Source organism: Anser brachyrhynchus, assembly GCF_964034855.1.
Source record: "Anser brachyrhynchus genome assembly, chromosome: 3".
Lineage (NCBI taxonomy): Eukaryota > Metazoa > Chordata > Aves > Anseriformes > Anatidae > Anser > Anser brachyrhynchus.
In genome coordinates this window covers 7,097,457-7,125,383 of record NC_137696.1, presented here as the reverse complement: position 1 = coordinate 7,125,383, position 27,927 = coordinate 7,097,457, and the positions used below count along the sequence as shown (strand labels likewise).

Here is a 27,927-nt window from a genome sequence, read left to right as displayed (position 1 = left end):
CATACATCAACACCCGCTGCGGTCCCACAGGGAAGCCTCTTAGGCAACCGAGGCTCTCTGCGACATGTCACAGCCGGGATTACAAGCGCAGCTGACTCAGGACCAGTATGAGAATCTCAGATTTCCACTTCAGGTTCAGAAGAGGCAGTCCCAGGCACACATCAGCAATCTTAAACACCTATATCATGGAGCATCACGTACTCCACACTTCTAAGTGAAGGCTGTGTAGGTGTCCAACGATCGAATGGTTTTGCTGATACCTGGAAACCACCGCTGTGAGACACACTGACCTGCAACACTGTGGTGTAAGAGACTTGAGAGAGAAAAATACATGTTTATGTTACATTTTTGTATTTTCTGAGTTAACTAATAATTAGTTCATGATTATATGAATATCTGCATAGTACCTAGCAAAACAGAATTATCCTGATCAGGGCCTCTGGACAGCACAGCAATGTAAATATTACTGAAGAACAAATGAAACTCAATATAATCCCTCCTAAACTAACAAGAACTGCCATCCAAAGAAACCAAGGAATGTACAGCGTATTGATACCAGGGTTCATTTTAGGATACAGAATGCTGGAAATTAACATAAAAGCACATAATGTCCTCTACATACTTTTCCTGTAGAAAGCAAGTACATTTAAACAAGCCCTTCTCATGAGAATCTGTCAAGTCTTTTATAAGTGCCCTTATCTTAAACTTTAAAAATAAAAATAAAATAAGGCTACTTCAAGTGTTTATGTTGAGAAAGATTAATTCAGAAATCAGACTACCCTCTATATAGACTTCTATTAAACCTTGCTTAGGAAAACTAAGTGATGCTAACACACCTAGAGTGCTCAGCAAGAAATTAAACCATTCAAGTGAGCAACAGATCTTGCAATACAAAAACTGCTTTAAAGCCTATTTCATATATGACATTGTGCTTCATGGAGTTCTTGTATCAAATCATAACTTGAAACTGCTACTACTTCTTAGGAAAGATCCTCAAGATCAGGGAACTTACTGGGTTTCATACTTAGATCAACTGCTGATAGTAAAGATGCTGTAAGAAAAAGCAACACTGCTGCTTCTCTCCATAAAACACTGCCTGCTTGTCATGCTTAGGTATAGTAATGAAACTTCATGTTAAATACACACACACACACCCCTTTGGTCAAACAAAATACATTTTTAAACTAGTTTTCCAATTCCACAAGAACTCACCTGGCACTTGAAAACACTGTAGAAGTATGCCTACCAACTGGCTACCTGTTACAAAATCAGGCCTAAGAACCTCGAATCTTGCAGTAAGCTCCAGCGAGACAACCCTGGGCCTACACGAAGGTGTCTGCTAGACAAAAGCTCTAGCTCTGCAAACTGTGATGGGGTGTGGATTAATATTTTAACAGTTTACAGGAACTAATATGCTTATTATAAAAATATGCCCAGCTGCGTGCAGAATCACAAAGTTCCATCCTTCTGTCCTCCATAAGTTGCTAACTTTTTCTGAGGAAAACTGGAGCTCCCCATGTGTTCTTCTCCACACAATCCATTAGGAGTTGTTAGTCAATTCACTTTCTAAGTGACCTGTCATACAATTGATACCAAATAATTATTTTGTAAACATTAGGGCAAATGAAGACAAAGGGCAGTATGTACTCTCTGTAAAAATATTTAGTTTAGCAAGAAATTTCTAAAACAAAGTAGATGATGTTTCCTGGACCTCTTTCAAAATACTGTTTCAGTAGTTTCAGTGAAGAGGCAATCCCAAATGCTCAGCGGGCAGAAAAGGAAACTGCTGGCAGTCTCTGGCTCACACATTTTGGGCATGACCTCATTCTTCACTACTACTTTCCATTTTTGCTGCAATGCTTTAAAAACCAAGACCTGACATTGTTTTTGTACATTAAGATTAAATATTACTTAAGAAATACACAAAATACAACTTGAAGTTACAAAAAAAGTATATCGCCCTTGTAAATCCTTCTCATAGCAGGAATGCAGGTGACATACACAATGCACCGTATCGTATGTCTCAGTATCCAAACACATACACAAAGTATTTATGTTTTCTTAAAGCGTCCTTGTTCTTCTGGATGGAAGACCAAATCCAGTGTTATTTGACCAGCATTTCTGGAAGTTCATTATACAACAACAATGGTGCACAATTTCCCTATGGTTCTATAATGGATGGTTCTGTGTAATTTAAAATACAAACTTGCTATTTATGAAAAGAAAATTTGGCTGTAAATAGCAAGTTTGTATTTTAAATTACACAGAACCATCCATTATATTATCTAGACCATAGTTTATCAAAAACCCAGTATTGTAGTGATTTATGATACTACTTTATCTATAAGGGAATATCTACATGCCTGCATCCCAACTACCTCGAAACGGTCCTAGAAATAAATTCATACTGGAAATTCAGAGATTTGCTGAAATACCAAGTTTAACACTGCATTTTTTTTCTACTTAACTATATCAATCTTGATCAAGTTTAAACAACGATTACGTATCAGCCCATCAAAACCAACTGAAGTTATCTCTTCCAGCAAACAGTTGTCATGGGCGCACCATTGATAATTTAGACCTATTTTGAACCTACTGTTTAAATAAGCACTCAGTCTATAATACCAATGTATTCCGTACCTCTGCAGTTGAGAAAGATAAGATACACATGCTAAATTAAGTAAACATCCCAACGATTGTTCAAAACAAGATATAAGAATCAGAAACTTAGCCAACTGAACAAGCAGTATTAAGGACCCAGCAGTTCTCTGATATTAACCTTTTAATCTGATTTATTCCCATCTCCAGACTCTCCTGAAAGTTAGTTTTACACACACGTTTTTGCTTTCCAGATAAAATGCTGACTGCTGCTGAATATCGTATTTCCCCAGCAAGTAAGAGGCCAACTCTCACCTACCATAGTACCTACTGATAGATCTTAGCAAAGAATGAATACCACATGCAATTAGGCCTCACGAGAGTTTTTCTTTAAATAAACAGAAAAAAAAAAGAAGGAAAGCTCTACCCGGGTACCATTCTAAGAAGCATTCTGTGTTTCAATTTATTGGAAGCTGATTTGCTTCTAAACCGACTGTGGTGTGCGACCAGGAAAATGTTTACGTTTAAGATTTCAGATAGCTAAAGTTGCCACTAATCACCAACTTGAAGAGGTAAGTTGATTAAATCCCTCGGCATCTCCCAGAAATATATTTTTGGGGTCTTTGTTCAGGAAGCAGCTCCCCAAGACGGCCCAGGAAGGGAGGAAGGTGCCCCGCAGCCCGCGGAGCACCGCGAGCAGGTTCCAGGGGACACGCGAGGCCTACTGCAGGGGGGGCGAGGGGATTTCGTGCCCCAAACGAGACGGGGATCGCCGGGGGGCTACCTGCCGTGCCACCCCCAGGCCCTGCCCGCTCTTCAGCCAGCACCTGTGCAGGGGGAAACTTCGGGGGGAAGCAGGAGAGCACCCCCGAGGCGGAGCCCCCAGGATCTCCTTCCCCCGCCGAGCCCGGCCGCTCTCCTCAGGGCGCCGGCTCCCTCACAGGCGGTGGCGAAGCGGCGCCCACCGCCGCGTCCCTTCCCCTCGGCCTCGCGGCTCACGGCGGGCTGCCGAGGGCAGGCACGAGCCCTCGGAGCCGGCTTTAAAAGGCGGCCGGCCCAGGCCCGGCCTCCAGCTGCTGAGCAGCCCCCGGAGCGGCTCGCGGGCAGCTCCCCAACGAGCCGGAGCCAGCTAGGCCCCGCTGCGGCTGCCGGCGGCGGGCTCCGTCCCCGCCCGGCCCCACACGCACACACCTGGGGGGGCTCCTCGGCCAAACGGGGGGGATGCGGGGGCACGGGGACAGGCCTCGGGGAGGAGGGCAAGGCGGGGGGGGGGCAGCCGCGGAGCGGGCAGGTTTCCCCTTCGGCGGCCACCCCGCGGCCGGGAGGCCCGAGCCTGGCGGCGAGGAGGAGGAGGAGGAAGGGCGGGAGGAAGGAGGCGAAGCGGGGCCGTAAGCCAGCCCCTGCGGGGGCCGCGGGGTCCCGGGCCGGGCCGGGGAGCGCCGGGGGGGAGGGTAGCAGGGGAGGGCGGCCGCACTTACTCTCATTTAACACCTCCAGCAGCTCGGCGCAGCTCTCACACATTGTTCATTAACAGCAGCAGCCGCCGCCGCCGCCTCCTCCCGACCATTGATTGATCCGCTCGGTGCTGCTGATTGATGATTGATGGGGGCCGGGGCGGGGGTCAGCCGGGGGGAGGGGAGGGAGGGGGCGGGAAGGGAAGGGCAGGGCAGGGCAGGGACGGGCAGGGAGAGGGGGGAGAGGCCGGGGCTGGTCTGGGATCGGGGAGGGGGGGATGGGGCGGCTGATCAATGCAAATGAGCCTGTGGCGGCGGCGGCGGCGGCGGGGAGGAGAAGCCGAGTCACTCACTGGCTCCCAGTGGCTCCACGCGCCGCCATTTTGCTGAGGGGGAAGGAGGAGGAGGGGACGGCGGCGAGGGGGGGACGGGGCGCTCGGGCTCAGCTCGGCAGTTTCCGACCAGGCAGCGGGAGAAGGCGGCCAGGTCCCTCCTCCCGTCCCTCTCGCCCCGCCTTCCCCCCCCCGAGCCGAGGAGGAGGAGGAGGAGGAGGAGGAAGGGGCCGGGCCGGCAGCCGAGGCCGCCGGGCTAAAATGGCGGCGGCGGTTGCGGGACCTCGCGCGCCTCGGGTAGGGCGGGAAGCGCCGAGCCCTGCCCGCCTCCCGTGAGGGGGGAGCTAGGCCGCGCTGCTCGCTGCCCCGCCGCTCCGGGCAGCCTCTGCTGAGCCACCCGGGCTCGCTCTGTGCTCCCTCGCCGTAATTAAACTCTTGAGCCAAGCTGGAGGCTGCTTCTTCGGCCCGGGCGGGAGGAGAGCGGCCGCGGCCCTTCGGGACCTCCGGCCTGAAGGGAGCGCTTACCGCGTCGCGCCGGGCTCCAGCGAGCGCTTTGTCGGCACGCTGCGACGCGAGAAGGCTTCCTATTGCCAGGAGGTCTCTCGTCTTTTACGTGTTACTGGCGTCTTCCTCTGGCGGGGCGCGGGAAGGAAGGAAGGAAGGCGCGGCGGCCATCTCCTTCCCGCCCAGCCCTGCTGAGGGGAGCCCGAGCGGCGGCTGCTGAGGTGACTGCCGGGAGGCGCCTGGGGGCTCTTCCGAGCCCGGCATCCCGAAAATAAAATACTTGAAGTGCTACGGTATTGTTACGTGCAAATAACTGCATTTTTTTTTTACCTCCTGTGTGGCGGAGTTCTTGATCCTGCTGAAAGGGGTTTGCTACATTGGTAGACTGCGTGATAGATGCCTAATGTCAAGTGCCACTTCTGTAAATAGTTGAAAATACCCCCATTTTCGTGAAAAGGTCTTAAAAAATCCTATAACTTAAGTTCTTTATTATTTTTCTAAACAAAGTTGCACAATTTATGCCGATTACAACTACAATTTAACTGTCTACCAGGCGCACTTTAAATTGCTGCTTCAGACCTCTGGAAGACAATTGTTCGAGCAGCAGTTTCCTGTACAAAAAAAGCTTTTTTTTTTTTTTTAAACCCATGAAATCGTGCACACGCGCGTTTTCGTTCTCGTCTTCCCGAATCCATGCAATTTGAACATGCATCACGTTATATACCTTGGCTGGTCGTTCTCCGCTAAGCAGGCGCTCCTATAGTATTTCGTAGTGGTTTTTATTTGTGTAGTACCACCCAGCGGTGAGTTACTGCATTACTCTGAGTGATGCTACTTCACTGACTCGTACATAGGATTAAGGAAACAAATCTATTAATAGCTGCAATGCAGATGCGGTATGGTTTAGTAGACAGTAAAATAAATCAAAATTGCCAAATTAGGAAAAAAATGGATAGCTGTTTTGCGTTCCTCAGTGACTGACTTAAATGGAGAAAATACGAAGTATGAGCTTGATATCACTGCTGAAATCCAGTTTTTTTGATTTCCATATGCATATTCATGTGGGCTGTGATAACAACGCTAGTGCTTGTATACGTAACCTCCCACTTCACGTACACAGAATGCTCTCCTAACCATGATCAAGTTCAGTTTGTTAAGCAAAGACAATAAAGAACAGCACTGCTTCAAAATGAGACAAGTTTTTGTAGTCAATGTTCCTAGAGGTACTGAACCCTGCAGGGCTTTTTTTGGTTGTGTGATTTCCTTCAGATAGCCTGAAAACTTGTATAATGGAAAAGAGCAGTCCAGAGTTTAAAATAATCACATTTTGCCTGTGCTTGAAGTAAGGCATCACCAAGCCACCTTTCTTCTCTAAAACGGTTCTCAAAGCTTGAGATCTGTGAAAAGGTAGATCAGAGGCTTTATGTCACGTGTAGACATAGTGTAATTTTTTTCACTTGATACTGTGCTGGCTTACCCTCAAGGAGTCTATGATATTATTTCAATTATTTCTCTTTGAAATATGTCACATGCTGAATAGTTTCAGTATTTGCTGGAATACCTTTTACTTCTTACCATTATCAGATTTGTTATTGTAATTAGAAGCTGGGTCTGTACAAAGATAAGCTTATAAGGCATCTTACCTTTGGCATACCAAGCTAATATGAACACCATATCTCAAAGAAATCATGTTTATTTGCTTCCCTAATGTTTAGCAACATTTTGCATGGATATTCCTGCTAGCGTGGAATGAATCAATGGCTATTCAATTTACGTGAGTCATCTGCATCTGGAAAAGGATTACATTTTTGATAGAAAATGTAGTTCCACTCTGCATAATCTAATTTGAATTTGCATTTCTCTTTGCCCTCTTCCTTCCTTATAAAGACCTTGCAGTCCATTTGATCACGGATGCAAAATTAACTGCTAAAACTTCTCAAAAGATCGTTTTTCTGACACATCATCTCTTTGATCTGATTGCACAGCCACACAAACACCAGAGTAAGCACAAGGAAAGGGGCCTTTTGAAGCATGGTATCACATGCCAAGTTCAGTGAATACAACAGAGGAATATGGCTGACCTTGAGCGTCTCCTACTTTTGTACAGGCTTGGAACATTGCCAAATACTTTTTACTGCACACAAGAGTCTTCATCTTAATAAAGATGAAATTGCAGTTTTAAAATTAAATGCTAGCTTCCAAACAGAAGCTCTAAGTGTTGGTGATAGTGATCATCAGCTGCTGGTTCATCTATTCATTGTTTATTTTCTCTTGGCCTTTATTCCCTGTGTGCCATCCTTGCAAGGTTGTTTGATCCTCAGGAGGCCCTCTTTCCTTCCCTTGACTGTGTTGCTGCTCTTAATCTGGAACTACTTCCTCTGGTAAACTACCAGCACAGTTTTTCTAAAGTAATTGAAGATAAATGCAAGACCTGAACAAAAGTAAAACTCTATATCCAAGCTTGGGACTGGATGAAGGGTTTGCAAACATACATGTTCTCTCCAAAATGAGCCCCACTGTGTACCAACGCTGGATTAATACTGTAGTCCTGTCATTCTTCAGGGGAAAGATGAAGATAACCATTCACCGAAAGAAAAAAAGCCTGATGTGGATTAGGGTTTCAGGTGGTAAGGCTGATCATGGCCACCGTTCTTTTTCTCGAGTGCTTCAGCTTCTCCTAGCCTGCTTTGTGCACTCTATTTCTAAGCCTTCATTTAGTCTGAGGATTGTACCCAGACTCATTCTGGGATAATCTCTCTCACTGTGTTTCAATTGTTATTTTGATTATTTCAGTCCATAAAGTAGTAGTTATATGACTGATCATCCTTGTGATTCAAAAGCAAGCAGATAGCTCTTGTTCTCAGCATGAGTGACAGTACCATCAGTAAATGAACCGTCTTTCAACTTTAAATGAAGTCTCTAAAGTATGTGCACAACTTTTTCATACATTTGGACCTCTTTTGGACTCTTCACTGGTAAAGCATGCATTTATGACTGTCTTTGTAGAAATTTAATGATTGCTCAGTTGCAAGAAGTTAACCCAAGAAGCAAAGTGCTCACAGGTAGACGCTCTGGAGATGGAGTTCACAGACTAAATATATAAATAAAATGATGGTCCTGATGGTCTTTCATGAAATTACAGATCCACAAATGCCTGCAGACTTGCAAAGTATTATTAAAAAACTGAGACAATATTTAACAAGAGCATGATTTAAATGGTATTCAAAAAAAAACATAGGCCCTTTTACATATTCTGATAGGAGACTTGAAAAATTGCTATTTAACTTTTAATGAAATGAAAATATGAGTGTCACTCTGAGCTTCTTGACTTCTGTCATTCTCATCTGTATTTGTAATTTTGAAAGTGTACCTCCCTTAACCCCATCTTTTATTATAATTAAGTGCTCTATTTTCTTCTTCCCACTTACTGCATCAAGAAACACTCACAGGTAGACACACGTATGAAGACCAAGAGCAGTGCAAGACCAGACACAGTGCAGGTATGTATGTAGACAAAAAATGCTACTGCAGGTACAAGTTCTAATTGGATAAGATAGAAAATTCTCTTGAAGACACTGCTGGCAAAGAGGCTGAGTTAGCTACATTCTGTTTTTAAGAAGTATACATTTCCGCCTGCGTTTCTCAAGCTGGCATAGCAGCTATCTATTACAGCACACTAACAGCCCTATCAAGTGGCCCAAGCAATCTTACCCAAATTTTTAAACACTGAAAGCAGAGAATGGCAAGAAACAGTTGTAAGGTACACGGTCCTAACCTAGTTAAAAGTTCCCAAGACCACGCTGTTGTTCATCTTTGTTCTTCTCCAATAGGAACAGTAGTAGAAAAGGTCTTCTGCCATCCAGCCAGTATCAAAGTTTAAGCTGAAGCAAAGCGTCAATTGTCTAATATAAGTATTTTCCCCAGGAAACGCCAGAGTTTTTGACTCATTATCATTCTAACATAGCATCTTTCTCTGGACGCTACCAATTAGGATCCCAAACTATAAAATAGTTTATTTAGAGAGGCTTGAAAAAAGTGATCTGAAATTACCCATTTCCTTCTATAGTATTTGCACTGCTGAAAACAGAAGTATTCATGATTTTTTTAAAATTTTTAAAATACAAACAGGATCTTCCCCCCATACTCAATAAATGATTAGTGGCTTCAGGTACTTTTAAGTAATTAAGGTGCATTATACTTAAAATCTGTAAGAAAGCTCATGTGAAAAGTGATTCCCTCATCAACTGGAACAGCTAAACCTTTTTCCAAGAGAACACTGTTGGTTAGTCAGCCTTGGACAATAAAATAAAGATCTCCTAAATGTAAAAGTCAAAAAATAAGTTCAGTCCCAAGAAATCATACACCGCTGCATTCATAAAGGGCAGGGAAGAGAGGTATGTTGTTTTACTCAAGTTTGGCAACAATTTTTTTTTTTATATAGTTTTGCTCTATTATATTTGAAGATACATGCGGGGAGAAAGGGAATAAAATCTAGGTATATCTTTCAGCAAATAAGTAATACCTGGGTCAATAATCATTTATCTAAAGGGACAGACGGGCTCTGAGGCACAAACAGCGCTAATGAGAGTCCCTCACGTTAGTCAACCTCCACACATTCTAATGGTGCATCATTTGCAGCATCTTTTCCTGATTTTTCCCCCCATGAAGAAACCCACAGCCAATGTTTTATGGCCTTTCCGGTGCTAAAGACTATTGGGAGTAACTCTTCAAGGTTTCTTGAGTGATGAGCATTTCTAAAGCTTTTTGCATAAATATTAACTTTATTGGAAAATAGTTCACTTAACCAATCAGATTAACACACACCAAATTATTCAAGTTAAAAAAAAAAACTAACCTAAAATGCTTTGGAAAATAATCTGCTTCAGTTACAGTAGCAAACACATGGTAGCCTAAAACAAGTACTTGGGGGTGTCTTCATCAGCTAACAGGCAATCAAGTCATGTAAACACAGAAAACACCCTGTAATATTTTTGTTAATGAGTGTACCTAGAGTACATAGAATTATTTTCTTTTAAAATCTGTATAGAAATATGCACAAAGTAAACATTGGTTTACATATAATTACAAGTTTAGTTATTTATATGATGGGTTCATGCTTTTTATCCATTTATTTTCATTTCCAGAGTGCGCATTCAAACTAGTATCTGGAACTTTCTTAGTTGTACATTATAATTATTTTCCACATTCAGGATAACTTCACTAGAAATACGCACACACCCTTCCCCCCCCCCAAGTCTTTAATGGTATCAAGAGCTCTGCATAAGCTGAATTTTTATAGCATCTGCAGAGATCAGCAAAGGCACCAGTTCTGAAGATAACACCAGTTTTTTTAGATTTAAAAGGGAAGTGAAAACTAACATTAAAATTTTGTTACTAGATCATCTAAAAGGTATCAAAATAATGAAACAACTCTTCTTTGAATTGCCTTTTTAAAAATACATTTAAGATGTTGTTTGAAAGTGTAGGTCAGGTTTAATTCTTTAGTTAACATCAGACCATGAGCCTCACGGACTAGCTTCAGTCTTGAACATTAAAGATGTACATAAAAGCGTATATGTATTTTTCATTAAAAACTATTTTCTATGTACTGCTAATGTCACTGTACATCAGAACTAATCTTGTTCTGTGACTCATGGGATATGGTCATTCTAAAGTCACGCTGTTGGGGGCATTTCCATTTTAATTTCTTACTGGTCTGCACAGCTTTTGATAATCTGTAGCTCTATAATGCTGCGACTCAGCCTGGTCAGAAGCAATTTTAATGGGCATTCCAAACGTGTCCTTCAACAGTACTTCAAGTATTTTAAACTGCTTGTTAAAGTACATACTGCCTTACGAGAACAGAAAGCCATACTTAATGGGACAGGAAGACATGGAAAAGCTTAAAGCACAAGTCTGACAAAAATGGAATTTTGCATCTAGCAGAGTAATTAACAATTTTAGTAGGCTATGTTTTAAGTCCTAGTCATAAAGGGTTTGAGGAACCTTCTCTCTAGAGCTTAGCACTTTCAAATCACAGTATTTGTGATAAATGATGTTCCAGCAGTAGGAGCTTTGGTTTTTTAAGGCCAGCTAAGTTGAGCAATGGAGAGATGTTCACAAACAGAATGAGACCAGTACTTAAGATTGGAAACATTCTGGTCACAGCTAAATTCTATATGAACACTGCTACTTCATGCACTTCTACTTCAAAATGAATGTACAGTACAAAATTAACTACAGTATCCAAACTTACATAAAACATCTCCACAACTGTCTAACCTTGTTGTACAGCTCTGCATGAACAATTATACTTTGCATCACAGTAACAATCCTAAGACTACAAGATCAAAGAAATGGAAAAAACTGTGGGAGACTTTAATGTCAACTGTTAGAAAACAGAGGAAAGACATTACAAACATGGGGAAGCCAAGACTGTACACCATCTTAGTGTTCATACTGCTTGCTTTTCTTATCTGTAATTCATAAATCTGTGAAAATCATTTAACTACAAAACTTTAGGTAGAAAAATAACTGCAAATCTTGTCTATATGCGTTATTAATATGTACTAGTATCAATTGTTTAGTCAAGATACAGTGCAGTAACTCTTTGAAATAAATTACAAAGAGTCCATATAGAGAGAGCAAGAGTACCTTATTCCTGGCATTTTATAGCAATGTAGTATGGAATATTTTTAGTCATGGAGGTAAGTCAGAACAGCTACTGTACTTCCAAATAGAACCCAACTTATTTCATGTGAACTTTCGAGCATAGCCAAAGTCCTTGAGATTAGGGAAGCCAGAAGGAACAGCTATCTAGACCTCAAAGAACTTTTCCTATGCCTTCAGGATACAAATCTTTGATACGATCACAGCATTTTCATCCAATGAAAGAATAAGCCGAAGAAAGAAAAATAAATGTAAACCAAGTTTATTTTGCTTTTAAGTAGTGTTCTTTAAGCACTACAGCATGGTAAACAATGTAAATTAGTATAAGTCATCTCAAAAGCCAGAGTTGTTTTTTTTTTTTATTATTTTATGAGTTGTTAAAAAGATGCAGCCTATTCTAACAGGATAAATATTTTAACCATTTCACTTCGAGTTAATGAAGGCTCACAAATGAGCAACACTCCTCATTGAGGAAAACAAAAAGCTGTTGTCGACAAAGCGACAGCACACACACAAAAACAAAAGAACTGTGTAAAAATAACTAACTGTACTGTGTTCCCATACTCTTTAGAAGTTGCTTTACAATGGGATGATATGCACATGATCTTGCTGCAAACTTGCCATACAACTTGCAAATACATGTAGCCTAGCCTTACCACTCAAGTCCAAAAAGCTGCTAACTGATCAAAAAAATGCAGCACTATAATCCTCTGCATAACAATTAACTAAATCTGTTTTACTTATTACCTTTTCTCCTAGACTGCAGGGCAGGCTAGAAAGAAAGTGATCCCAAATTAAAAATTGATACTCTTACAGGAAATTGTATAATTTTGCAATATAGTCTTTTACAACTTATGTTTTGCCTATTTTCCCCTTAGCCACAAAATGGGCATGAAGTAATTACTTTGAAAATGCATTAATTTTCAACTTCATGCAAATCTAAATAAAGATGACCAAACAAAAGCTTAAACAATGGAAGGATATTTCACAGAAAATTTCTTATACAAAAAACACATAAGAAAAAGGGCCACTAGGTGACATTTTAATTTACAAATTGGCATCATTTTGGTCAACAAATATCCAAGTGCTGTTTTCTTCTACCACAACAAAGTAGCTGTACAGAAAGAAAACTGCATAACTTGTTTTATTATTATTTTTTAATCACACATCTCCTCAGGAATTTCATGTGGATTAAGGATGCCAGGTACAGACATCTGAAGTTTATGCTTCTCCTCTTGAGCCTGCCGAAGGGCTGTTTCTCTTTCCTCCAAGAATAAATCTGATGTGTCTTCACCTGCAAATTCCTGTATAATTCACATGAAATCATTAGTTTATTGTCAAGTGCTTTAGGAAGACTACACCAGAATAATGCAGGAAACATCTCTTCACGTTCCTTGTCAGACTTTTTGCTTGCTTTGCCTTCCATTCTTACGGTCAGAATTAATATAAAGGAATGCAAAATTTTATAAGATTTTCACCATGTCTTACATCAGATTTTCAAGCACTTTGTCACTAGAACAGCATCATTGCTACTTTCAATTATCTGACTACTGTAGTCTCGACACTACTTCAACACACGCTTTCCTACAATCATCCTGAATTCTAGCATCTTTGGAAAAATAAAAGGCAGAGTACTACTATGGTATGTTTCAAAACATGCCCCAGTCCCAAGCAGAATTGAAACAAAATCTGTTTTGCAGCCATTTTAGACGAATTGTATACACGAAGTGCAAGCAGCATCAAGTATTTAATCCCAATTTATACATGTAAGTCATGCTGAAATAGATTGCACGATCCACCATCCACAGATGCTCAAGTCATAAGAGATTTCTCCTTACATTTTAAATAGCAGTAGACCTTTATCTCCTCAAAAAACACTGTCCCGTAACTTCCAACATCAGCTTCCTGCTGAATAATCACTTTAAATCTCTTAAAATAAAGGATGCTGAACATACCTTGATTTGGACCAGGAAATCCCTTAGGTGCTCCTTGAAGGCAGGAATATCCTGGTTTAAACTGAAGAGTCCTGTTACAAACAGCTTAACCTGGGCACTAACAGTAAACAAACACATCAGTTAGTATTTCAAGACATAAGAAACCACTCAAAAGGATAAAATAACCACAGCACACTTACTCTTGCAGGTGAGGAAACGCAGATTTGAGAAGGTTAGCAACGTACTCCTGAATAAACATTTGGTTGTTCACTGGATTTCCAGGGTTTAATGGAGTACTTATTTTTCCCTCTTCTACTAAGTTGAACATGTATGCAAGTATTGATGCATGCATTGTCAAACCTGAATGGATCGAAGTTATACATAAGCTGTTGTTATTGCTATTATTCAAAAACAGGTTATGTAACATATTTTTTTTGACACTTAAAAGGATTGTTTTCATCAACCAGCTCACGTATATGTATTCTTACCAGCAGTATGTGAAGTATCTGTTACGACTGAGAAAATGTGCTGAAGGATATCACAGAAATATGTCTGATAGAAACTCTGGGCAGCTGCCTCTTCCTGCGCAACGTTCTGTAGTAGAGTATAAAGTATTTGAAGTCCTGGAAAATATGCATAAAAGCAAAGATGACCAACAAAACAGGATTAAAATCTCCATGTGTCTTTCTGTCTTTCTGAAGTGGGGCAAATGTCCCAGGAAATTCTGATAGGCATTGAGAAGTATTACACATGTAATGATTTTCTCAGGTAGCCGCTAGAGGGCTGTAGCCACATTATCTATGGAGCACTGACTTCGTTTTTACTGTTAGATAGCAGAACCATAAAGAAACAACCACGCCACTCTACTGGTGCCAGCAGAAGTGAAAAACCCTGTGGCAAAAGAAGTATTTGCAAATTTAAGAATGGAAAATTACGTGAACACAGTTACCTTACTAGCTCAAATGACACTCAAAGGTATCTTTTCTCCCAATCCCTTCCACTCTACTATTGACTTGAAAATTAAGTGGCTTTGCAGCTTTTTTTTTTTAATCCAGTAGTCAAGATGCTGTTAGAATTGAGCATATACACACAGCTTCTCCTAGCCTCCCTTGATAACTCCCATACTGGGGGCCTTTTCATTACTCAAGTCTGCTGAAAAATACAGCTGCTCAGTGAAACTTCATCTCAAGTTTAACCTGCTGTTGTCAAAAGGAAGCACCATTCTTTACAGTCTAAGGTGTTTCCATTTGCCACAGCTGGCTCCCAGACTGAGTTCGCCCCAAGCGTTCATTTTTCTGTTGGGTTTTTCACTGGTTACTCAGCAACTGTCTTACTGAGGTAAAAAGTCAAACATCACAGGCAGCATAACAAAAGCAGAGCTAAAACACCAGTTTTAGCAGCAATGAGTTGTTGCATCAGTTCAGCCATTTCAGAAGAACCCTCACATGGAAGAGACAGCAAGCAGAAACTCTACCAGGGCACTCTTGCAGCTGTGGGAGTCAAACAGCATCCAACTTTCAACACATTCATGTATACCTGATTGTCAACTTCAAACCAAGACAGGAAAATACAGCTTCTGTACAAATGCAATATAGCATTGTGCAACTAGAACACTATATTTGACTAAAGAAAAAGATACAGAGAAGTGGTAGTCTACCACAAAATATCGTCTGGTACTGCAAGCGAAGTCTGCGTATTTCATACTTAAAATTCAGTTTACCTGTATCTGCAACATTTCTCATTGTATGTTTGAAAGCCCAAATAATAGAATCCAGAACAAGTTTGAACTGTGCAGGTGGAATGGCCAGGAATGCTGGGAAGCAATGAGAATTTACAGCCTGGAGTAGCAAGAAGAAGTTTGTTCTATGTTCAGGATATTCTTCAAAATCCTAGAAAGGATAATGGGGAAAAAGAAAGTGAAAATTCCTGAAGAGATGAAAGATCCATCTGGGTAACTCCTGCTAAGAAGACTGAGTCAATACCCAATACAGAACAGCAGTTGGGCCCCCAGCTTAAATAAATTTGAATACAAAGCAAAGGTTACAATTCTGAATAAAATTTTTCTCCCTTGCTTTCACGACCCAAGCTTGATCAAACCATCTTCTAGCGTTACACAACACTGCCAGGCTGAGCTACATTTTGTCAGTACACAACCTTAAGCACTATTCGCTGCACAGATTTAAGACAGATGGTCTCAACGCTTGTTAAGTACCTCTGTTACTACAGGGGTACAATTTCTGGTTCCACCCTATTGCAAAGTGGCTGGTAGCGCTCGAGTATTATGCAAGTACATATTGCAATTTTCATGCTACAGTTTGCATCAGCTTTGGTATTCAGTGAGGAAACACTCAAAGAGCTGATCAATACTTATATTCATAAATGTTAAAATTTTATTAATTTTAGTAGTTAGCCCTACACTAGGTATACTTCTGCTTCCAGAAGCATGACGTTCCAAGTTCCTGGAACAGAAAAACAACTAGTAACTCCACTTTTTGTCTTCAGTTTCTAGGGAGGGTGATTTATCCAAAATTTAAATTTAGATACCTTATTTATCATATTTAATGTACACTCAAAAACAGCATCAAATATCTGAGGTATTTCAGCAGTAATGTGTCCACCCAGCTTGTTTACAATGATAGCCATAGTACTAAGTACTTCAGGTTCTCTAGCAGCCGGCACGTTTCTCTGGTAGTCAATGAGAACTGCATCCAACAAGGGAGGAACAAAGTTTTCAGCTACCTAAATAAAAGAGCAAGCCATGGTTATAACAATGCAATTATTGCACAAAGTCTCAAGTGAACAGGTTATAGCTTAATTGTTTAGTTACATAGATACCTTTCCTAACAAAGGAATACGTTACACAAACTTCCCACCCACTGTATCCATCCAGCAGTGGTTGCAAGACGATTCTCTTAAACCTTGCTCCCCCCTTAGGATCACCCTCAGCTAAAATTAACTGAAGCTTCTCAAACAGTTCAGGCCTACCTCTGTATGATCACACTTTATCCTTCATTTTACAGTCCTCCTGAAACAAGTTCTTGTGAACAGGAACAGTGCTGACTGCTCTTTAGTCAGCAGCAGGACAGAGTTCTTACTGGTTTTGTCTTATGAGCTATTTGTATAAAATAAATTTACTTACCATCTGAGGATCATTGGACCTGCTCACCCAGCCAGAAATCAGTTTTAAAGTTTCCCTTTTTACAGTCCTCATACTTCTAATCAAAGGCTGCTTTGTTACCATTTCACCTGAAAAGTTTTAAAGCTTCACTTAATCTGGGTGAAGTGTACCAAACAGATTCACTTCAACTGATACCATAAACTCAGAATGCTTCATTTTTATACCCATGAAGACTTACGCATATTCTGCGGATAAGAGCTACCTCCCCATTGTTCCAGCTCCATAGGTCCAAGTTGCTACGTAGCATTATAAAAGCGCTTCAGACAATACCTTACTTGCACAGATCCAAAACAACATTTCAACTTACTTTAAGGGAGTCTTGCACATTCATTTTACTATCTGTACCAAGCTTACATCTGGTTCTCATTAAGTGATGGGGGGGATACACAGTGTTCTAAAGCAAGCTCCTCGTTTGTCCCCAGACAGACCTAATCCTTCAGACTTACGTTTACACAAGGAGCCTCATTCTTAGTTGTTTCTCACACTGAGTCAATGCAATCTCATCAGTAAAACCTGTTCTAATTGAGTGCAAAGCCATACAACCATTACAGTACAACCAAGGGAAACCCTGGAAGACTGCAGCCAGTGAAACAAGAGTAGAACTGCTTCTGGCACCAGAGACATCATGGGCAAAATAGAGGCAATTGTGAAAACATATGCTGAGGCAAGCACAATTGCAGTAATTGCCGCTCTAGGAGCATGTCCATACTAGAAGTCCTACCAACTGCTTCATAATCTTAAAAAAAAAAAAAAAGTTCTGGCCATTAGAGCTGCAGAATCAAAACACTGATTTCACAGCCAGTTTTATTCCGAATTCTGAGAACCTACTTCAAGGTCAACCAGCTGCTCACTTACAAAATCTTACTTAACATTCACATTTCCATCTAGCGTCATCTTCATGGGTAAGAAAATTGGTCATAACACAGATGACTAATCCAATAACTGACTCATTTAATCTTGTCAAGAACTATTGTCACAGAACATTCTACTTGGACACCATAGGCCCTAGCTTATCTAGCAAAAATTGGTCAGGTAATTGACAATTCCTTCTCAGTGATTACTGGGTTGCTTTATGACGACTTTGAGGTATCTTCACTGTAGTTCTGTATACTTCATTTCTGTAATAAAGCTATTTAGTAACAGTACCAGACTAAAACTCTGCCAACATTAAGAGATTCAACTCAAAGATAGTTTCCTCGTATTCAAAAATCAGAATAAGCTAGAAGAATGCATGCTACAACTTGTCTCAGCAAGACAGGTATTAGTTTTAAGCAAGCACCTACAGTGCTTTGCATCTTTCACAAGCTTTCTTGCTTATAACCTTCCTCCCTCCAGAAACAGAGTTTCTTTATTTGAATAAAGCATCTGGTGAACAACAACAAAAAAATCATCTAAGCAAGCACACTTTCAGCCATTCTCCACTTGCCCATACACTAAAAACACACAGTAAAATTAGCCTACTTGTAACATACTTGAAACCTGATTACATGCATTGCCAGTCCCATTTTCAAGAACAATGTAGAATTTCTTACCATTAGCCTGAATAGCTGCAGAAATATTTTCACTTAGGCACTTGTACACATTCAGCATATCTAAATAAATTCTTCCAAGTTGAATCACAAAGGGGTGGCCAACTGCTTTACAAGCTCTTACGTTGGTTTTCAGAATGCTACCAAGCTGCTTTACTGTTTCAGGATCCTTCAGAATATCAACATTCTGTCAAAAAATTGGAGTTCATTTTTTTTAATGAATAAGAATGCCTTTTATCTTTTAGTGCAACAACTATCACTTTAAAGAACTTGTCTTACACTGTATTGAAGAACGTATTGCTGAAATTTACACACTACATGTACTGCTGTTTAATCCAGGGCACTTGCCACCCCCTCACATAGAGAATTGGGATAAAAACTTCAACTGAAGTTTTATTCAGTTGAACTTGTGGCCCGGGCAAAGGGGAGTCTCGGAAAAAAAAGCTATTTTTCTGATGACAAGTAATCATTTGCACAGAATTCCCTTCTCCTCAGAATCCTCCTTCTCCTTTACAGAACATGCAAAGCAGCATGTTCTGTAAAGTAATAAAAAATTGTCCTTTAAATCAGATTTCATTCAGTATTCTGTCATTTAACCCTCCCCTCTCCAAACAACACTTTTACTATCATGTCACAACCATTGCTTTATAGAAGTCCACCACAGCTATGTATAACCTAATAGCAGGGAAAAAAAATAGCAAGTTTTCTTTACCTCAACACAGAATGCACTTAAAATTTATGGGCTTACTTTTGTTGCCTGTTGAATTATGCTGTCCCATACTTGATTAGGGAGCAACATGTATTTTTCTATCAGATGTTCCTGTACAGTCTGGTCTGTCTGTGCCCCAATCATGTATCCTACTGCTTCATAGAACGTATGCACCTGATTGGAAAAAGGAAGTCAAAGAGGAAGGTTAAAAGAATACAGAAAAGTTTATATTGTTCTCAATTAGCACGTAACAGAGACTGAAAATGGATTTCCACTGTCTAAACACCTTCTTCCCACTTGAGTTTACAGGACCTCTCTTCTTTTCTTACTTTCATCACATTTAAAGCAAAGCTCCATTCCCTTCCCTTCAAATGTCACTACGTACATCCTGCAGTCTTCCTTCATTTTGCCACCATATCCTGAAGTGAGGAAGCTCAGGCATATGCCTTTAACTCTCAGGATACATCTCCATTTCTTTCTTTTACAGAACGTTGGGCTAACTTAAGAGCAAGATAATATTTATGTGCAAGCTCGAACTTAATACCTACTCTACCGAAGGCTTCAGTACATTGAAATACATCAATCTACATCATGTGTGCACTATGCTCTCTTAGAGGAGTGCATCCTCCCTAGAAGTACCCCCTCACTCCGGCACATGCAAGACCCATCTGTTATAGGCAGATACTCTTCTTTCCCAAATCAGAACCTCCAAGTTAGATTCAGCATGTTATTCACTTGTAAAAACATTCTAGAAAACAGGATTTTAACTAAACACTTTAATTCTCCTTACAAGAAACCTAATTAAGATCTTAATAATGCAAACCAAATGTACTCTTCATACCCTAGCACTGTCAGTAACGAAAAAAATAAGCCATACAGTTCAAGTCTGGAAAACCATTCCTAGATTTCACTTGAGTAAATTTCTATTGGGCTTTAGAAATTTATCCTCACTCCTGAATTCAACGTACCTGTTGTGGCTGAAGGTCACAGATGATTGTATTAATATTGTTCAAGATTTCATCAATAAATGGCATGACCTCTCCCACTTGAACTTGAACAAAATGTCGGCGGCATTTTTGTGCTATTTTTATGAAGGTATCACAAGCCATATCCTGGACGCCATCGTGGGTTTCTAAATTAAGTCAAGTCAATTACTGTTTAGTATTTTTCCCCAGACACGCATATGTATGAGCATCAACTTTTTCTTTTTAAAAACTTAAGAGCAAATGAAAAAGATAATTACCATGCATAAATTCAAATAGCTTGTTGACTACTGTCTTCAAAAATTTCCAGTGAGCCCTCAAAAACCGTGGGTATTGACCTACTATGTACATTATATTTGATGCAATAATGGCTTTATTGTCTTTTCCTCGCTTTTGTTCACAGAGTCCCAGGAGATCCTACAATATAACATATTATTAGTTTCCTCCCCAGGTTTGTCCAGTTCAATTAAAAGCACTACAGAAGAAGTATAAAAGGCTGAAATGCGCTGTAATAAAGATACAGGAAAGTAGTTTCCATTATCAAGTTCAAAGCCCAAATAATTAAAAAAATAGTTTACGACTGGAGCTATTATTTAAGTTTTAACTAAATCGGGAACACCATGAAATCCGCATTTTAGATGTAACTGATAATTTCTGCAGCGTAGACTTCAGCAACCCTCAGTGTTGAATACTAGCCAGCCAGCTGATATTAACAAAGATATAGATGCCACACTTCAAATAGAGGAAACTAAATCCTCTGTATAAATTTGTATGACATGTTAAGAGTGAGGCAAGGTAGTCCTGTAGAGAACATTTTCTTCCTGCACTCTTCTCATGCACATATTTACCCAGAATTCACTTTGATCAAGGAGTGTCAAAAAAGCGACAGAAAAGGAGGGTTCTTGTTGGTCAAAAATAATGTGGGTTATTTTGCCACTCGTTTCATTATTAATCCTTTTCCTTATGTTTTGCTTTGGAGATACCGAAGATTTCATGAAAATAAATCTTCTCCCTCCAATTTTCACAAGGAAAAAGGTTATTTGGATTAATGCATTGTTCGTGACTGAAACAATTATCAGCCTTAAATTCAGGATATGACATTTCCCATTAAATTATTCTAATTAACTTGTTTGCTATACATGGTAGCTTACTAAAACGTTAAAACAGTATCTTTTTAAATGTAGTTTATGCTCAAGAAATAAAGTGTGACAACACTATTAGTTCTGCACCATGATACCTTAATTACTGTAACAAGGAATCTTTTTTCATCTTCTTCATGCATTGCTCCACTGATTGAACCTATAGCCCAACATAGGGTATTCAAATTTTTCCACGACCATTCTGTCCCATTCACTTGATTGTGAAGTTTTTCAGTCATTATTCGTTCCGTGTCTGCATAATCCAGATGCGTAAGGTACACTGAAAGACAATTAACATTAAGCAGGCGCATTTTCAAGCAACAAGCCAGATCACATCTCTATAGACAAAGCTGTGTTCTGTTCTAAGAAAAAGACAATGAAAATGTTAGTTAAGTGTAATGCTTCTTTTGTGAGTTTATGACAGAATGAACTAGAACTTTAAACCCAAATTTTTTTAAAACCCTGTTTAAAGAAGTTATGCAAACAATACAAAAATTTAAGTTAACTAAGGTCCCGTGTATCAATCAGATCAGTAAAGTTACTAAGTTAAATTATTAACAAAAGGCATTCATACTCATGGGCTATAGAAAATATGGGACTGACTAGCTACTGGGGACACTATACTATGTTAATTATTCAGTCAATTTTCCTCTGTGTCATTTCAGTGTCATTAAATCTGCCATTAAAATGGAGATGGTACTCCTGAACAGGTCTGGATGGGAAGATTCAGGTATCACAACTCAGACACTTGCATCAGCTCTCTAATATAAAATTCTAAATCCCCAGAAATCAAGAGCAGTTTAAGGCCAGATTCAGCAACAGATTTTTACAGTGCCTTAGAATGCAGGTTTCACTGTGCTCTTGCTTTTTTAAAAGTGAATCTTCATTAAGATTAATACACTGTAACCAATAATTAACACCAGAAATCAAACACTAACTAAACCTGTAAATATCAACCTGTATCTGGAAATATGATTAAGGATGAGGACATGCAGTAGCAATTGTAATACAATTAAAAGAAACATACACCCGTAAGTTCTCTACAATACATAGAGACTACTGATTCACTACTAACAAGGTCAACAGTTGAGCATGAGACTTCAAAAGATAAATGGAATGTATGCGTGCATAAATGCAAGAAGCACATGCATGCTTCATTGGATCTAACATTTTGGCAAAGAAACAAAGGTTTTCCAATGGCAAAAGGCAAGTAACAAAAATTGGGTAGTATTACTGCTTACTGAAGTCATACAGGAGCACTACATGCTCAAAACTGAAAGCCTCAGACCAATGCTGCCTCCTGCCATTCCAATTTGTGCATGTACTACTACTCACTGATGATCCTTTTTCTCCCCATGTAATTCAGATCTACCTGAGCTATCAATCTGACACATACACGCTGCTGGTGCAGCTCCACGGACTTACAGAACAAGAACACCAGCTAGTGCACTTACCCAATGTTTCTCTCATATTTTTATACAAGTTTATGGAATCTGTATCCTTCATGAATTCTCGTACTACTTCCCCCTGATCATTTTCCACAACTAGCACTTCTTCAGGTTTAGCCATACGGCTAACCATTAGCAATCGAACCTGCATGTTAGAAAACAGTTTAAATTGAATTGCACTGTAGCATGAAAATAAAGGGTATAACCAGCACTTCATGAGGTCAGCTCACATACTAGCAACTTGGAAGGAAATATTCTAATACTAACTAAAAAGCCATTAAGAATAGTGCCTGCTGATTTCCCTCTCTACACGAACAAGAGTTTGTTTGTTTTTTTTTTTTTTTTCCTTAAGAAGTACCATACCTTCTAGAACTTCAAAAGGTGTATGTAGCATTAGGCACCTTTTAAATACAAACGTTTTTTCCTCCAACTCCAACACTCAAGACTTCAATAATTTTCACTTTAGCTCTTATGCAACTGATTCATAAAAAAATCTGTTTTTTAATACTATGACAAATTTACTTAGTTGAGAAATCTCAACCGCACCAAGATCCATGCTGGAAACCAGTAATTACAGAAACTGTCAGTAGGATCTAGTAAGCCTGCTACCCAAACTCTATATAGCAGGTCTATTACAAGTTTGAAAAGGAAGTTCTTGTAGAGCTTTCATGGAAGAAAACAGGGATAGTCATTAAATAAATTCTTTTTTCCTTTTCTTTTATTAATTAGTCTTACGTTTATACACAGTATCTAAAGAAAATTAACACTGTATTAATACTCCAGTCATCTACTTGTGTCATCCTAAAGTAATTTTGGCAATTGCACCATGTTAAATAACTGGAGTTGAATCAACTAACAGCAAGTTTTCTGAAGTCATTCCTTACATCAAGTTAAGTTTCTAAATTTAGGAACAGTATCTAAACCCGTACAGTATCTTTACTCAAGCAAAGATTACCTTGGATAATACAGGCAAATAAAGCTGTCTCCTTGGAGGAACATCGAAGTGTTGACTTCCCGAAAGCAATGGAGAAGCAGATGTTGAAAATGGACTTTCTCTGTAGAGCTCAGCAGCTAAATGATTCCAATATTCAAGACAAATCTTGAAAATTTCAGTTTCTTCAACTTCTGATACCAATAACATATAATGAAGAGCCTGGAAGAGTGTGTTTCAAACATCTAATTATTATTTCTGAACATAGAATCATATTAAAACCATATTGCTCCAAATTTAATTATCCAAACGCTGATGAAACGCTGAATTAGTGTAAAATTTTAGAACAAGGTACATTTACACGTAAGTGATACTACTTACGAGTCCAAGTAACAACCGGAAGAACTCAAAAAAGCGCCATGTCAATTGCTGTTATTTGGAAAGCATATATCAATTCTTAAACCTAAAATAGCCTAGATGTCTAAAAAACGCAATAGCCAAATCAGCCCATTTCTGTATTATCATGCCCTCCTGAGCTTCTGCAAGACCTTTTGTTTTAGGCCCTCAGAAACCCCTCAACTGCTAGTTTCAAGAACTGCTACTCTCAAGACTGTTACTGCTACTTTATTCTGGAGATCCTTATATTCTGAAGACAACCTTCAAAAAGCCACGCTTCTGCATTTGCATTCTATGGAAGACATCTACCAGAACATTTTCTACTTCACTGACAAAACAGCCACCAGGCAGACTGAAAAAAATGCTGTTCTGAAAGAGATACCTGCTACATAGGCCAACATTTTTAACCCAGCTTATTTTTAAATCCCTGGTGCAAAATACAAACCAATAGCCCATCAGTGAACAAAACAGAATGAAGCAATGAAACCTGAATACATTTTCAAAGCTCAGATACTACAGCAACTCAAAGCACTTTAGATAGTAATAGAAGATAAAGATGTTAAATCAGATTATGTCAAAAGAGGGACTCAAAACCACCTTAACATTGGCCCTATACAGATCAATTTCTCTTGGCAATTTCACTTCGAATATCTAGCTTTCTTCACTAATCTACAAGGCTCCAATGAATCTGTGGAACAATTTCACAGGTGGTCAGCTACTTCCACAGTGCAAGAGTAAATAGGTTAGGATTACACATCTACGTTAAAAAGTTTTTTCACTATGTTCTGTTACAGTGTGGGTTACAACAGTGAAGTTTGCAACAATTTTAAGCCACCCTAAGAGTTTTGGTGTAACATTTTAACATCCTACAGAAGACACAAACTCATTCTGAATTGAGTTTTGTAGATGTCTATTTTAAAGATGTTAAACATTTTAACGTGCTCACACTGAACAGGACAGGTGACAAGATATAAAAACTGCACTACAACTTACAAACACTACCACAGGACATGCAACAACTTCAGCTGTTTACACCATCTTCTTAATAGAGCCTCAACATAGGCCAAAACTTGAGCAGTGGTCCCTGACTGACAGTTATTTTGTGAAAGCTTACCAAGTTTGAGTTAAGCAATTATTCAGGAACCGATAATTTTTTTTTCCTTAATGGACTAAGAATTCTCTTTTAGTTTATCTCCTAAATGAACATATGAATAAACTTTTTTTTTTTGGTAGAGAACTATCTGGAGGAGAAATGTATTGAGAATACTATAGATGGAAGACGGACTAGAATTCTGATGGATTAGAAGTGGTGCACCTGCAAAAGATGGACCCGCCTAATGACACCTGGTCTCCAGGTTTAAACTGTGGTTTTGTTTTTCTATATCTGTGTCAGGGCAGTTCCTCACCCTATGCCTCCATACCTGCAGAAGGCTTGATTCTGGGACACTGGAAGTGGTGTTTCAAGGGGCTATGGAGCCAGTTTCATCCCCTTGGAGTTCAGCAGTGGGAGGGAGCTAGCAAAAAAGTCACCACAGAACAGCTCATCCTCAGCAAATCTTTTATTCACAGTTTAAAAAAAAAAAAAAAACAAAGAAAGGAAAGGCAGAAAAGCAGAAAGGAAGGACAACTGTAAGTCTTATTCTCAGCAACTGCTGTAAGATAGTTGATAATCACGGATCATAGGTCCTCTGCCAAGACCTGTAACGCTATAATAAAGTATGCTCAGTAAGTAGCAATTTGCTAGAGCTCTGGCACTGAAGGCAATGTATAACAGTCATGCTTATTGCACAGGAACTGAATATAATCCTCAAGGACAACATTCTAAGCGTTTCAGTCAAACTTTGGGAAGTGGCAAATTAGGTAAGATGCTACACCAAGACAGGAGAGCTGAACTACGGCATGTGCTGTGCCCTAGAAAACAAGTTTGGATGTTGAACGAAGAGAAAGGGTGTTACTTCACACACAAGTTGTCAAAAGTCATAGCAACAACTATCTGTATATGTGTGCTAAACAAATATTGTCTGTAAAGACCCGTGGAAAAAGAATACACTGTATTTCTCAACTTATTTTAAAGACATATTTACACTTTCAAGGAGGAACAATTAAGAAGAAGGAAATAAAAACCTATGATTTTTAGGCTTTATTTCTAATATAGAATCACTGAAACTAAAACGCCATTGAAGCACACTGGGAAAAATTTTTGAAAGCTTTCCTGTATTCATGTGATTTACTAATTATAAAAAATGCTTTTTTCCTCCCAAAGGAATCGAGAGATTATACCATCACATCCTTTGAGTATGAGAACACAGTACATTTATAAACTGGATAAACTAAGCAACTTACCTCCATTAATGTTTCCCTCAGATTTAATCTTTTTTCTATAAGTTGACCATGCTCCTTGAGGAACGTGCAGAGAAACAAACTGAGATTCTGAATGAAGTTCTGTTCATCATCTTTCCCATTTGAGTATGCAAGTCGGATATTGGTATTTAAAGGAAGCATCTAATAAAAAGATAGACATGATCAATAATGTCCTGTAAGTAGAAATACTGTTTATTAACAACTATTTCACTGTTTTGGAAAAAAAGCCTTCATAACATCCCCTTTTATAGGGCCCTCTTCCAAATGTCTTCCTGCTCCTTCACTTCATACTTGTCTCCAAGATGGACAGTAGTATGAAAACATGAACATATACAAAGAGGTTTTTCCTACCCCTTTTAAGAGCAGAGACAAGGGTAATATTACCCTATTCGAAGACATTTTCAGCTGGCATTGGGCAATGCCATTCCAAAAAATGGTGTGTTACCTATACCTGGGTAACATTACATTGTCATAACATTAAAACAACATGAAAGACCTCCCTCATAATATTTACAAATTAGTAAGTAAGATTTGGAAAAGATTCAAGATCTGGTGTGCCTCTTCAGAGGTAAAAAAATATTTTCAATGTTCTGATTCTTTCAGGTCAAATAAATGCAAGTTTGCTTCAAATTCAGATGCAACAACTACACTAAAAACCTGCAAGTTGCAAAACATGCTAAATACCCAACATGGCATTCAACTTTTCTTTTAAGGAAAAAACTTAGACCATGGGTATTTGCATTTAGAATCAAGAGCATCATCTTTAAAAAAAATAAAGACAGTGTTCGAACACTTAACACAATGTAATTTGGGTGTCTACATAAAAAAAATCTGCCTTTACGTCTAATTATAACTAAATAAAAAACCTATAGCTCCAGCTGAAGTCTTTAGTGGGGGGATCAGGAAAGATGCGACATGAAAAGCAACGTGCCTTTCCTAAAGCACTTCAAAGATGGACTAACACTATAAATACAGGAAAAATAGACAGTTAAAAAATAGACAACCTAATTGTTCAGAAGCACTCAAAAAAGCTTTGGCATGAAAATATCTTCCATTAAGATGGACAAATATGAAGCACCATCTTCTATTCCCCTACCCTCAAAAAGCAGAGCTCAGTACAAATTTCTGGCATCTGCTTGAGCTTAAATAATGTGTGCTGAGCAAACAACAGCACCTCACCTGCCTAGCATCTATTATAAATACTATTTGCTAATAAACTGCTGGCTTCAGAAGCAACTAGTGGTAGCAGCTAGCCCACCAAATTGCTAATTCTCCAGATTCAGAAAGATAAATGCTCTTATATGTAACCCCAGCATGACAGAGTACCTTCTGTAAGAACTATTTTTGACCTTCGGACAATCTCCTTTTGCAAGGTACAACTGAAAACAAGGTAATTTTAGAGCCCGGTGTCTGCTTATAGCTTGCTGTCGTATTCCCGACAAAAATTACCTGCATCTTAGAAGACTTATCTGTGGGTAGCTAATGACATGGTGAAAATAATCATGGTTCCCCTCATTAGCCAGTATTCCAGAACAGAAATAGGCCAGAAGAAACAAGGCATGCAACACTGGCAGCAGAATTAACTCCTGCACCTTTAAGACGTTAAACTTAGAAGGCAGAGAACAGAGTTTGTTGAAGAAGTTATAGGGAAACATGGTTCTGAACAGAACATTAAGAACTGGACAAAATCAAGAAAGGAGGCCAAAGAAACATGTTCTACCACATTTACCCAAATGCAAATCAAGCACATTTTAGCTCATTT

At 39.4% G+C, this 27,927-nt stretch overlaps 2 protein-coding genes and 1 long non-coding RNA gene across 10 annotated transcripts in view; 1 reads left to right on the top strand and 2 right to left on the bottom strand.

Moving 5' to 3' along the window:
• Positions 1 to 4,893, bottom strand: part of USP34 (ubiquitin specific peptidase 34) — a 129,847-nt gene extending 124,954 nt beyond the window's left edge. For 4 of the 5 annotated variants that reach the window (XM_080587854.1, XM_080587857.1, XM_080587856.1 and 1 more), the window contains exon 1: positions 4,077 to 4,893. In XM_080587854.1, the coding sequence (XP_080443980.1) occupies positions 4,077 to 4,119 (43 nt within the window). In that variant the 5' untranslated portion in view covers positions 4,120 to 4,893. Of the gene's footprint in view, positions 1 to 5; positions 2,197 to 4,076 lie in introns of those variants that run through there. The other variant, XM_080587858.1, reaches the window with a different exon arrangement.
• A 16-nt stretch (positions 4,894 to 4,909) lies between these two features.
• LOC308193354 lies at positions 4,910 to 11,941 on the top strand. Its single transcript, XR_013949576.1, has 2 exons — positions 4,910 to 5,181; positions 6,776 to 11,941. It is a non-coding gene; the product is annotated as an uncharacterized lncRNA (long non-coding RNA).
• The window catches only part of XPO1 (exportin 1), a 39,067-nt gene continuing 22,943 nt past the window's right edge, over positions 11,804 to 27,927 (bottom strand). For all 4 annotated transcript variants that reach the window (XM_080587861.1, XM_080587862.1, XM_080587864.1 and 1 more), the window contains 15 exons: positions 26,148 to 26,306; positions 23,433 to 23,630; positions 22,484 to 22,622; positions 21,128 to 21,309; positions 20,151 to 20,307; positions 19,876 to 20,039; positions 18,947 to 19,081; positions 18,202 to 18,385; positions 16,631 to 16,737; positions 16,036 to 16,230; positions 15,212 to 15,380; positions 13,980 to 14,114; positions 13,692 to 13,851; positions 13,513 to 13,609; positions 11,804 to 12,861 (listed from right to left, as the gene is read on the bottom strand). In XM_080587861.1, coding sequence (XP_080443987.1) covers positions 12,715 to 12,861; positions 13,513 to 13,609; positions 13,692 to 13,851; positions 13,980 to 14,114; positions 15,212 to 15,380; positions 16,036 to 16,230; positions 16,631 to 16,737; positions 18,202 to 18,385; positions 18,947 to 19,081; positions 19,876 to 20,039; positions 20,151 to 20,307; positions 21,128 to 21,309; positions 22,484 to 22,622; positions 23,433 to 23,630; positions 26,148 to 26,306 — 2,328 coding nt within the window. In that variant the 3' untranslated portion in view covers positions 11,804 to 12,714. The remainder of the gene's footprint in view (positions 12,862 to 13,512; positions 13,610 to 13,691; positions 13,852 to 13,979; positions 14,115 to 15,211; positions 15,381 to 16,035; positions 16,231 to 16,630; positions 16,738 to 18,201; positions 18,386 to 18,946; positions 19,082 to 19,875; positions 20,040 to 20,150; positions 20,308 to 21,127; positions 21,310 to 22,483; positions 22,623 to 23,432; positions 23,631 to 26,147; positions 26,307 to 27,927) is intronic.